Below are 13,322 nucleotides of genomic sequence, written 5' to 3'. Positions count from 1 at the left end.
TAAACACTTATATTAGAATGTGCTTTTGTAAAATGACGATTTAACCGTCTTTTAATCATACCGGAAGTGCATCAAGTGACAACAAGGCAAAATGACAACACAACCAGCAGGATAAAATCAAACATTTCCATCAAAAGAGAGGTTATCGGCAGACGAATCAAATCCAGCATTGTATATTTTGTCCAAACATGAAGTGCCAAAAAGTTGTTATAGTACTGTCTTTCGTTATTGTGATTTTTGTACTGGAAGATGGTATGGTTAAAGCAATGTCTCTGTCTGAAAAAAGAGAGTTAAAGTAAGTTTAATGGCCTCAGATCAAATTTGTTTTCAAAGTGCTCTCTTTTTAAAGTAAAATGAATAGAACAAAAAAATTTCACCTGTCAAATTTTCCAACTTACCAGAAGCTTGTAGTGGTACAAGAAACATGATTGTGTGGTTCAGAAAACATATTTACACTTGTATGCAGATTTGCTGTCCATTACTTGGAGTCGAACAAGTTTCCACAAAATTTTGCGTCATGTCATAAATGAAATGTGATTGTTGCATGACGCTAGAAGGTTATAAGGAGAAAATTCAGTTAAATACCCAAAAGTGTAAATAGGTCTACACAACTTATCGCTGTTTGTCCGCCATTAGTTCTTAAAAGTTCCTGTAAAATTTTGATGTCTTAAGAGAAAATATCAAATGCAACAATGCAAAAGTTATTGTTGTACAAAAACGTTGTATGACATCAATAGTTCAAGTGTTGCAAAGTCGTGGATCAAGTGTCACAGATTCCGCAATAGATACAGTACACGTAGAGAGTTTATAATCGCGAACTCTTACCACCAAACAGTAAGCTATAAAGGGCCCCAAAAATTACTAGTGTTAAACCATTCAAATGGGAAAAACTAACAGTCTAATCTATATAAAAAACGAGAAACGAGTAACACTTATGAACCACATCAACAAACGACAACTACTGAACATCAGATTCCTGACTTAGGACAGGTGCAAACAAATGCAGCGGGTTTAAACGTTTTAATGGTACCAAACCTTCACCCTTTTTCTGAAACAATAGTGTAACATCACAACATAGAAAGACACACTATAAAATATCAACTGAAATAGCTTAACTCAATCAAAGGACATTAACACCAGTGAATATACACTGAACAATTAAATTTGACCTATGATACAATGTAAATACAAAATAAATAAACTAAGGGAAGAATAATAAAAGTAACATGTTATATCGGTATGAAATGTTTAACAATTTAAGAAAAACAATATGCTCAAACAAAAATATCAGCCATATGCAATAACTTTAAACACAGGTAAATGAAAATAATTTTGTTGTTAGGTATACGTGTACAGTTCCAATAGAGAAAGGAAATATTTTTACAAAATAAATAATTTTGATGTTCATAGTACGAAGTGAAGATTTATAGTAATACCAAACACTATCAAAGCTGGTATATAGACCAGATATAACCCTGAATAACATTAAATAACAAAAAAGCATTACAATTTGTATCAACTGGTCAAATAAACAAGAAAGTACGATTTGAGAGTACTCACAGTTACTGACAGCTAGTTAAAAGCCAAAACAATTAATAATAAAAAATCATGCATCAGAGACTAAAATCAACTAAAACACATGTCTGTCTAACTGGTGTCATCTGACCTTGACCTCATTTTCATGGTTCATTGATTAACATTAAGTTTTTTGTGTTTTGGTCTGTTTTATCAAGTACTGTTAGCAATAGGTCAACTATATTTGGTGTATGGAATGATTGTTAGGTCTAGCTGGTGTCACCTGACCTTGACCTCATTTTAATGGTTCATTGGTCAATGTTAAGTTTTTGTGTTTTGGTCTGTTTTTCAAGTACTATAAGCAATCATGGCAATAGGTCAACTATATTTGGTTTATGGAATGATTTTAAGGTGTACATGTCTGTCTAGTCGGTGTCATCTGACCTTGACCTCATTTTCATGGTTCATTGGTTAACATTAAGTTTTTGTGTTTTGGTCTGTTTTTAAATACTAATAGCAATAGGTCAACTATAATTGGTGTATGAAATGATTGTAAGGTGTACATGTCTGTCTAACCAGTATCATTTGACCTTGACCTCATTTCCATGGTTCATTGGTTAACATTAAGTTTTTGTGTTTTCAATTACCATAAGCAATGGGTCAACTATATTTGGTGTATGGAATAATTGTAAGGTGAACATGTCTGTGGGAGTTTTTATCTGACTTTGACCTCATTGTCATGGATCTTTAAAAATGTTAAGTTTATGTGATACTTGTAGTAAAACCTTTATCTTAAAGACTTTCAACATAAAACCAATGTTCAGTAAAACAGGTGAGACGTTTCAGCGTGTGCACTCTTGTTAACTTAGGCCTCCACCCCTGTCCCAGAAAATTGTTGTGTCTAAGGATTCAATATCATTATTGGTATCTTTTGGTTACAAATTATTTTGGATTGCATGTTTGCTGTTTCCTTAATCTTTTAGGTCTGAAAAATACACAGAATCGTCATATTTTGACAATACATGTACATCCAAAATTTGCGGACTAAGAAGCCTAGAGTTTACTCTTTTGAAGAGATTTGTTTAACCTACAATGTAGTAGTAAGGCTTTTGGGAGATGACTTTACAAGCATGATTGATTTGTGTCTCATCCCTTTTGCATATTTAAGCAAATATAATATGTTTAAACTAAGGCTTTTGAAATAGACCAATTTAAAAACCATAAAGTGGTAATTTTGACATTTTATGATTAAGTGTATCAAAAATCCTGGGGAGAATACAAGGCCATATTTTGCTTAAAGTGAACCTTTTCCTTTCAGCATGTATCCGTGTAGCCATTTTGTGTCATAATTCTTTTCCATTAAATAAATAAATATTCAATGCAATATATAAAAAAACAATCAACAGTTTATTAAAAGCAAAAGTGTTTTATTGTATATTTACAGATTGAAGCTTAAAGAAATGTTCTTCCATGCTTATAATTCTTACATGGTGAGTATTTCTTAAATTTGACCCTTCAGCAAAAAAATAGTAAAATAATATGATTATGATTTGTGTGTAGTTTTTTGTTAGCAGTTTGCCATGTCATGAAGATTTGTGGTCTTTGATTGTCCCTTTGGTGTTTTGTCTCCCTTTTTATGGCACAATATTAAAGAGTTTATGGTCCTTGTATATATAGTAATGCTATTATATATGTATTGAATAATTAAGATAAATGTTTATGTCTGTTACATTTGTATTAGTTGACAAATGAGGTTTGACATGGGTTTTTCTAAATAAAGAAATAATGGACTTATACTACAGAAAAACGGGCCAAAAAATAAAGAAAAGACAAAAATAGAAAGAAAAAAAAAATTTAGAATAAAAAATATAAAGAATAGAGAAAATTATCTAAAAAATTAAAGAATAAAGAAAGGAAGGACCCCCTTCCAGAACGAGAGACAAAAGAAAGGAAGGACCCCCTTCCAGAACGAGAGACAAAAGAAAGGAAGGACCCCCTTCCAGAACAAGAGACAAAAGAAAGGAAGGACCCCCTTCCAGAACAAGGGACAAAAGAAGTTTCCAATCTCAGCAAAGACCAAGACCCCCTTCCAGAACAAGGGACAAAAGAAATTTCCAACCTCAGATTTGCTGATTTTTAGGATCTTAATCATGTTAATTTGCAAATTAAAAGTATTACATTTTTTCCAATTGTAGGACAATGCCTATCCTGCGGATGAGTTGATGCCATTAAGTTGTAAAGGACGTTATAGAGGATCACAACCAAACAGAGGAGATATAGATGATAGCCTAGGAAAGTAAGATACATAGATGATCAATTTTATACATTTATAATGATTGGCCTTCAGGGTTAAAAAAAAGTTATCTCCAATAGCTTAATGGACCCTAATAACTTTAACCTGGCCATGGCATTATCTATAAAACTCGGAATGTTTCCATGTTAAACAACGTTAAAAAACAATTAATTTAAAAAATAGAAATCTTTCTAGCATGAACCTGCCGAATGTTTTTTTGAGTTGGTTATCAGAAGTAGTTTCAGTTATTAGTCAAAATTTATGTACACATGTATATGTTAAACTGTATCGATCTTTCTTAATATGTTGTAGAAATTTACAAAAACATGCATAATAGCATTAAACTTGAACATGTATAAATGTTTTGAATATGCATTTTCATTTTCTCTTGACAGTTTTACTTTGACACTTATAGATACTTTGGACACATTAGCAGTGAGTATTTATAACAGTAGCATTAATTTAAAATACTGACATTAATAGTAGGCAGATGCTTAATGCAGGATAAGTATTAGTGTTCTCTGTTGCAATGAGGAGCTGAGGACATAAACATTCTAGGCATTCTTCATGCTTTATTTTGACTTTTAAGCACATTCATGCCTACATTTTTTGTTGTAATTTTATCAAATTTATATGGAAGGTTTGTTTAGCATCTATTTTGGATGAATTTGAAAATCAGTGCTGATAAATATTTTTGGCAGATGTTATCACCTTGAACAGTCAAGAGTATAACTTAAAAAAGTTATTAGAGAAAATAACAGGCATTGTGTTATTGTGGAAAATTATTACGGTTGTCTTTCTTGTAAAGTAACATAGTGTGCAGGACTATATTTCCAATAGGAATTACCTCCTCTTAATTCTGATATAACTGGTGTTATTGTGGATTCATTATTATATGTTGAATACTGTAAATTCAGAAATTATTGTGTGCATTTATTATTGCGATTTTGTCAATTTTGACTAAAATGCGATTTTATTTTTTGCGATATTGAGAAACATCCTGTTTAATTCATATAAAAAATTTCAAAATGCAAGTTTAAATTATTGCGATTATTACCCTGTTGCATTTTTCGCAATAATAAAAACATCTCAATAATTTCTGAATTTATACAGTACAATTTTCATGATTTCGTGGGTAAAAGTAAACCATGAATTAAAATGTACAACAAAGTGCTAATTTTCTATATGCTTGTAGTCAGACTTTAGCAAAACCACTAAATCAAATACCCCCGAAAATACAATTCTTCGTCAATCCAGGAATATTGAAATAGTCGAAAATAAATGAATTCACAGTAGCTACTAGTTCAGGTTAATTTTTATACTGTTTCACATATTTTAGTTGAAGTTGTTATGATTCTGCATGTTTTTTGTAGCTGTAAACGTCAGTAATTTCTCAGATGACATTTGATAAATGTTTTTCCACTTGTAGGTGAAATAAAAAAAGTATCAAACTGTGAAGTAATCTCTCAAATGGCATTTGATAAATTTTTTTTTTTTTGCGAAATAAAAAAGTATGTCCAAACTGTGAAGTAATCTCTCAGAAGACATTTGATAAATGTTTTTCTTTTAGGTGAAATAAAAAAGTTTGTCCAAACTGAAGTAATTTCTCAGAAGTTTTTCGGCATTCAGTTTGGCGAACAAGTCAGTACCATTGCTTACATGTATTTTTTTTAATAATTTACATGAAATAGAGATTTACAAAGGTGTAAAAATAGTCATTACATGTTTAAACTTTGAGATATATTTAATCATTTATGACTTCAGATTCAATGTTTCTCTTTCATTAGTAACCTTTGATATGATTTTCAGGTTTTGGGTGAAGTAAAAGAGTTTGACAAAGCTGTAAAATTAGTTGTTTCTCAGGTGACCTTTGACACAGATGTTGTTGTATCAGTATTTGAAACAAACATTAGGGTTCTAGGGTAAGTACATTTTACATGTATATGATTTTTAATGTCATAAATTTCATCTACATGTATTTAACGGAAAAATTTAAAGTTTATTTCATAAATTGTAGAAGAGATTGTCAGCATTTGAGACCTATAATGTGTCAAATTGGAGCAAGCTTTCACTCATGTATGTAAAAAATGTGCACATTTTCACACCAATATCTCTAAGACATTGCTGTATGAATTGCATAAATTCATTGTGAGTTCTATGAATTCCAAACATATACTGATTGTTAAAGTCAGTGACTCAATATGACAATATTGGTTGTTGATATCATTCAATGATTAGACAAAGAAATTAAACAAACGAGAAGCATATTAATTTTGTAATCATTGATTTGTATTTGCCTTTAAATCTGAGCGTTGGATGACAAAGAAAAATCAATTTCATTTAATCAACTTATTTTTTAACAATATAAAACCTGTAATTGTTTTTTAAATGATCTATAGATGATTGAAGTGGAAGTATTGATTTTAATTGAAAATATTTACTAATAAATACAGTTTTCATTAGAGCAAATTTAAAATAGAAATTATCATGCATTACAGGGGACTTTTAGGGGGACATGTTTTAGCATCATCACTTAAAAAGAGGAGGAAAGGAATGGAATGGTATACAGATGAATTGTTATTAATGGCTAAAGATATTGGTTACAGATTATTGCCAGCTTTTAATACATCCACTGGAATACCTTATCCTAGAGTATGTCACATTTTACATTAGATATGAATGAAAGTCAATTCTACTTTATTGCAGCATTGTAATATGATGCATATATATAATCATGATCATAAATGTTGAAGAAAACTCAGAATTTGTTAGTTTTTGTATGTTTATGTTTTGTGCATATGCTTGCTGATTGCTATTATCTGTCAACTCTAGAAAATAGTTTTTACAGATCAATTTAGTTAAGGGGATTTTTGAGATGTTAAAAGCCATCATTTTGCAACAATAATGAGTTATTTTTATGCCCCTGAGGAAGCGGAGGGGGCATTAAGTTTTACCCTTGTCCGTCTGTATGTACATCCGTCCGTAGACCGTACGTCCCAAAGTTGGTTTCCGTTCTCTAACTTAAGTTTGCCTCAACCAAATGTTATCAAACTTATATACAATGTTTATTACCACAAACACAGATCATGTTTGAATTTTGGTGGCGTCACTTTAACCATTCTAGAGTTATGCCCCTTTACATTTCCGTTCTCTAACTTAAGTTTGCCTCATCCAAATGTTATGAAACTTATACACAATGCTTACTACCACAATACACAGATCAAGTTTGAATTTTGGGGGTGTCACTTTTACTGTTCTAGAGTTATGCCCCTTTACAAATGGAAAAATTGCTAAATTTTTCTAGCAATTTTTCAATTTTTTTCCAAAAATATCAATGTCATTATTCAAGTAATTTTTAAAATTGAAGTTATCTTCCTTTGTCCATGATTATAGTTAAATCAACTACAATCAATGCTTTATACAATGCAATGTTTAATTTTGCCTTCCACTGATAAAACACAGATCAAGTTGAATTTGGGTAGTGTCACTTTAACCATTATTGAGTTATGCCCCTTTATAAATCGAAAAATTGCAAAATTTTTAGTTTCCATTCTGTAACTTAAGTTGTCCCAACCCAACATTATGAAACCTATACACAATACTCATTACCACAATACTAAGATCAAGTACAAATATTGTTTCCGTTTTCTAACTTTTGTTTGCCTCAACCAAATGTTATGAAACTTATACACAATGCTTATTACTACATAATACAGATTAAGTACGAAATTCAGTGGTGTCGCTTTTACCATTCTTGAGTTATGTCCCTTTATAAACATAAAAATTGCTGAATTTTTCGTTTCCGTTCTCTAACTTTAGTTTGTCTCAACCAAATGTTATAAAACTTATACACAACCGTTCTAGAGTTATGCGTGTTTACAACAAGGCTTCCAAAACGGTCATATATTCCGGACATTTGTATAATGTCCGGTAAAAGTCCGGCTGGGCAAAGCATGAAACGGTCATCTACTTTTTAGTTTTCAAGGCTTTCTTAAGAGACGGTCATTTTAACATAATTCACGATCTTTTTGACCCAACCTTTTGCCTTTAACAGCCACACATTTCCGGTCATAAAAGTGACATGATCATTAAGTACTATCAAAACAACCCCTACTTTAATACCTTCTCATTTTAATCAAGGCTAATTAGTTGTCGAACAGCTAAAATTTACCTGTTCAGGTGACAGGTAAACTATTATGAACCGGACATTGATCGGTCTATTCAAAGTTATTTTCTTACATTTCATCAGTTTGCATCTAATTAATTTAGTCAAAAAGATTTAAATTATCAGAAATACGTTTACAAATATGATTTGATGAAAAAATTAAAAAGGTGAAAATGAAAAATCGTCATAACCACGTTGTTTGAACCAGAGACATGTCTCTGTTTGAACTAGTACACGTGTGTGCATGTGCGCAGGTGTGAAATTTAATTATGCATCCTAATTTCTTCAATAAATGCTTAAATTGTCATTGATACCTTTATCTCACGCTTATTTCGAATATTTTCTTGAAGAAATAACGTAGAAAGAGCTACGTACACTCATTCATGCTTTGCAAACGTACACAGAATTTACGTATCCGTCTCTGGTCCATGTTTTACCATTGTCAAGATAACATCCGGTATAAGATTTTAACGAATTCAAAGTTTTTGACAACGTTATTTTGCACAAATAAAGAGTCTAAGGCAGATATAAGTACGCTGATGTTGCACACTCTGAATGATGCACTGCCAATTGTACAGTTTACGTCAGAACTTTGAATTTGAATCAAAGAAAGTTTGATATCGTTTTTTTTTAATGTCAATCATTGCCATTGGGATGGCCAACTCAGCAACTGAATACCATAATTGCCTTTTGTTTATTTAGTCTTAAGGGATTAAAATCGGGATAATATATAAAATGTCCGGCTGGCTAAAAATAATTTTGGAAGCCCTGGTTTACAAATAGAAAAATTGCTGAATTTTTCGTTTCTGTTCTCTACTTAAGTTAGCCTCAACCAAATGTTATGAGACTTACACACAATGCTTATTACCACAAAACTCAGATCAAGTTCAAATTTGGGTAGCGTCACTTTTACTGTTCTTCAGTTATGTCCCTTTATAACTATATAATTTACAAGCAGGGTCATCACCTGTGTCCACATGTGGACACAATCCACATTTAACTTAGACTGAGATATGTTTTTTTTTTTACATTTTTTGATAATTGATACAGTTTTATGAAATCAAAATTAAAGATCTTTAAAAAGGTCTAAATGTCTCTATGTCATCTTGCCATTGCAGCAGATATAGACAGTACACAAAGTTTTTTTTATGATTTAGGTAAATTTACGGCATGGTATCAGAGATATGATTAATAAATATAAAGATACTTGTACAGCATGTGCTGGAACCATGGTTTTAGAATTTGCTGCATTGAGTCGACTAACAGGAGAATCAATTTTTGAGGTAGCGTATAATTTTTTTTCTCTTAAATAATTTGCAATGAAATGAGTCTAAGGAGATGAATATATTGCAATACTTGGATAATTCTTAATATTGATAAATTAAGGCAGAAAAATCATAAAACACACAAATCTTAAATTCTTAACACACACAAAAAAACTTGAAACATAGAACTAGATTTGATTGGAGGAACAAATAATGAATGAAAAAAAAGTGAAAAAATATTATCTTTAAAGTCACCATATCTTACCTCTGTAGGAGAAAGCACATAAAGCCATGGATTATTTGTGGGAACAAAGGCACAGAAGCAGTGATCTTGTTGGGACAGTCATTAATATACATAATGGGGACTGGGTTAGGAGAGGTAAGTCCATAATACTAATACTGTTCATGTGTATATTTTTTGCTGGCTGTTATTTTTTTATTTCAATGCATAAACCTTTCGTTAGGGGGGGGGGTTAATTTCCGGCAATAATAATAAGTTTATCCTTGGAACAGTATTATTACTTTATATAATCCAATGTCATAGGCAATGTTGTTTTGCACATTATAGATGATTAGTTTTTATACGACCGCAAAAATTAAAAAATTTTTGGTCGTATATTGGTATGACGTTGGCATCGTCGTCGTCTGGCGTCGTCTGAAGACACATTGGTTTTCGCACTCTAACTTTAGTTTAAGTGAATGGATCTCCATGAAATTTTACCATAAGGTTCAATACCACGAAAGGAAGGTTGGGATTGATTTTGGGGGTTATGGTACCAACAGTTAAGGAATTAGGGGCCAAAAAGGGGCCAAAAATAAGCATTTTTGTAACTTCCAGACAATAACTTGTGTGTAAGTGTATGGATCTCTCTGACATTGTACCACAAGGTTCCATATCACAAAGGGAAGGCTGTAATTGATTTTGGGGGTAATTGCCTCAAAATTTTAGGAATTAGGGGCCAAAAAAGGGGCAAAAAACAAGCATTTTTCTAGTTTCATGACAATAACTTGTGTGTAAGTGTTTGGATATTTCTGAAATTGTACTACAAGGTTCCATATCACAAAGGAAAAGCTGGAATTGAGTTTGGGGGTAATTGCCCTAAACGTTTAGGAATTGGGGGCCAAAAAGGGGCCAAAAATAAGTATTTTTCTAGTTTCCAGACAATAACTTGTGTTCAAGTGTATGGATCTCTCTGAAATTGTACTGCAAGGTACCATACCACAAAGGGAAGGCTGGGATTGAGTTTGGGGGTGATGAATCATAAGGGGGTTCAAAAAATTTGGGGGGGGGATTTTTTTTTTTTCTTTTTTTTTCTTTTTATCTTTTATTTTTCTTTTAAAATTTTCCATTTTAAGTTGGTTATTTCTGATTAATATTTAAAAGCAAATAATAATGATATGGTAGGAGATACACACCAAACAGGATGTGTAAATTATTATATAATAAGTATTGTGCAATAGCAAGAAATTTTCAATTGCACAGTATTGCACAATAGCAAGAAATCTTCAATTGCACAGTATTGCGCAATAGCAAGAAATCTTCAATTGCACAGTATTGCGCAATAGCAAGAAATATCCAATAGCACAATATTGCGCAATAGCAAGAAATTGTCAATTGTACAGTATTGTGCAATAGCAAGAAATATTCAATTGCACAGTATTGTGCAAAAGAAGATACTTAGTATAAATTGCTTATTTCTTGATCAATTTCAATGGGGTTTTATTCTTGAATTCTTGGGGTTCTTTAATATGCTGAATCTAACCGTGTATTAAGTTTTTGGATTTTGGGCCTTTTTTTTTAATTGGTCCACGTTGAGGTCCAAAGGGTCCAAAATTTAACTTTGTTTGATTTCATCAAAAATTGAATTATTGGGGTTCTTTGATATGCCGAATCTAACCATGTATTTAGATTCTTAATTTTTGGTTCCGTTTTCAAATTGGTCTACATTAAGGTCCAAAGGGTCCAAAATTAAACTTCGTTTGATTTTAACAAAAATTGAATTTTTAGGGTTCTTTGATATGCTGAATCTAAACATGTATTTAGATTTTTGATTATGGGCCCAGTTTTCAAGTTGGTCCAAATCGGGGTCCAAAATTAAACTTTGTTTGATTTCAACAAAAATTGAATATATGGGGTTCTTTGATATGCTGAATCTAACCATGTATTTTGATTTTTGGGCCCCGTTATCAACTTTGTCCACATTGAGGTCAAAAGGGTCCAAAATTAAACTTTGTTTGATTTCATCAAAAATTGAATTCTTGGGGTTCTTTGATATGCTGAATCTAACCATGTATTTAGATTTTGGATATTGGACCATAATAGGTGAATGTCCAATTTAAAATTTTTAAGTTCTTAGACCACATTCATTCTGTGTCAGAAACCTATGCTGTGTCAATTATTTAATCACAATCCAAATTCAGAGCTGTATCAAGCTTGAATGTTGTGTCCATACTTGCCCCAACTGTTCAGGGTTCGACCTCTGCGGTCGTATCAAGCTGCGCCCTGCGGAGCATTTTATTGTGACCTGTGCACGAAAATTTCCAAGTTTACCAAATTTAATGGTACTAAGGGAAGTTAGAAATCATATTGGTAACAAACATTATAGTGACTGAGTTAAGAGAGTTTGGTGTCTAATTTCATTTGTAAAAATTTTATTTTACTGTATTTTTGTAAGTATGTTGCTTATAGTCTCAAATTTGCTTTCAATATTACATTCAACTGTATAAAGAAACAATGCAGAGAACAGAAAAAAGGAGAGGCCAATCAATAAAAAGAAAAACAAGATTAAGATTGAGATACAGACCAATATCGCATTTTATTTACATGCTATGAATACATGGCTTTTCAATTGACAAACCTGAAAAAAGTAGTAAAACTGAAACTTACAAATAAGAAAGCAAAACCCACTTTGAATACTGTATTAGGACTAATTTGTTTACATAATGGTGACTTGATTAGGTATCTTACTGTTAAAATGGATTTATATACATAGTGATGACTGTGTGTCGGTATGGTTTAGGTGAGTTTAAGGGTTGTTTTTTGACAGTTATAAATGTATGATTTAAATCTAGTTTTTACAGAAATAACAAAAAATCATTTGTTACCAATCTTTATCATTTAGGCTAAATGCTTTAATTGCCTATCTACTGAAATTTTCCTTGTTTCTTACAGAAAGCGGCGTTGGTGCTGGAATTGACTCCTACTATGAATATGTATTAAAGGCCTACATATTACTTGGTGATGATGAATATTTAGATAGATTTAACAAGGTATGATCGCCTGTTATAAATTATGATACAAATTGTGTTTGATAAATGTATGTGCTTGTTGTATTTGCACAAACTACATTATATATGTAACATTATATTGAAGTCATTTGGTTTAAATTCAGATGATAAGTTTGTCATTTGAGCTGTGAAAGAAATGTTGTATATATATTTATGTATTTAGATAGATATTATGATATCCCTACTTTAGGAGTGGGCTAAATGGCATTCACCTTGTTTGTCTGTTCATCTGTCTGTTTGTACAATAAATATTTCAACACTTTTTTCTCAGGTACTAATGAACAGAATGACTTCATATTTTTTCAGCAGCTTGACAGTGAAGAGTTGTAACCTGTAAGCACTTATCATCGAATCTGTCAAACTCCTGCTACCTGTTTGCTGATATTTTCAATTTTTCAATATGTAGAATGTAGTTTTCTTTGCCATACTTTTACCAGTACTACTGAACAGGATGACTTCATATTTGTCCAGCAGCTTGGCAATGATCACTTTTAACATGTGGTACCCTTTTGGACTGTCAGACATCTTCTTCCAGTTTTCTGATACTTTGAATCTATAGGGGTATGCTTAGCATAACAACATGTGATTTCTTGTTATATAAAGTTTTTTGTGACATCAGATTTAAAAAAAAATTTTTATCTTTTTTTCTGGAACATGTAAACATTCATTTGTATAATATCAATCCATTTTCAAAAACAAAATTACAAAAATGTAACATACACATAAAATACTTTTAATTTAGCACATTTTGCTATCATAATTCATTTATTAATGGTTAAAAAGTAAAGATAAAAGA

General features: G+C 31.4%; 1 protein-coding gene across 38 annotated transcripts in view; it reads left to right on the top strand.

Moving 5' to 3' along the window:
- The first annotated feature begins 74 nt into the window (after window positions 1-74).
- The window catches only part of LOC127729369 (ER degradation-enhancing alpha-mannosidase-like protein 3), a 43,572-nt gene continuing 30,324 nt past the window's right edge, over window positions 75-13,322 (top strand). For all 38 annotated transcript variants that reach the window (XM_052237189.1, XM_052237185.1, XM_052237177.1 and 35 more), the window contains exons 1-9: window positions 75-295; window positions 2,960-3,005; window positions 3,711-3,811; window positions 4,204-4,243; window positions 5,618-5,730; window positions 6,307-6,460; window positions 9,131-9,256; window positions 9,512-9,617; window positions 12,411-12,508. In XM_052237189.1, coding sequence (XP_052093149.1) covers window positions 189-295; window positions 2,960-3,005; window positions 3,711-3,811; window positions 4,204-4,243; window positions 5,618-5,730; window positions 6,307-6,460; window positions 9,131-9,256; window positions 9,512-9,617; window positions 12,411-12,508 — 891 coding nt within the window. In that variant the 5' untranslated portion in view covers window positions 75-188. The remainder of the gene's footprint in view (window positions 296-2,959; window positions 3,006-3,710; window positions 3,812-4,203; window positions 4,244-5,617; window positions 5,731-6,306; window positions 6,461-9,130; window positions 9,257-9,511; window positions 9,618-12,410; window positions 12,509-13,322) is intronic.

The sequence above is a fragment of the Mytilus californianus genome, unplaced genomic scaffold (genome assembly GCF_021869535.1).
Source record: "Mytilus californianus isolate M0D057914Y unplaced genomic scaffold, xbMytCali1.0.p SCAF_2, whole genome shotgun sequence".
NCBI classification, from domain to species: Eukaryota; Metazoa; Mollusca; class Bivalvia; order Mytilida; family Mytilidae; genus Mytilus; species Mytilus californianus.
Note: the sequence above shows the minus strand (reverse complement) of the source record. Positions and strands in the feature narration are given on the sequence as shown.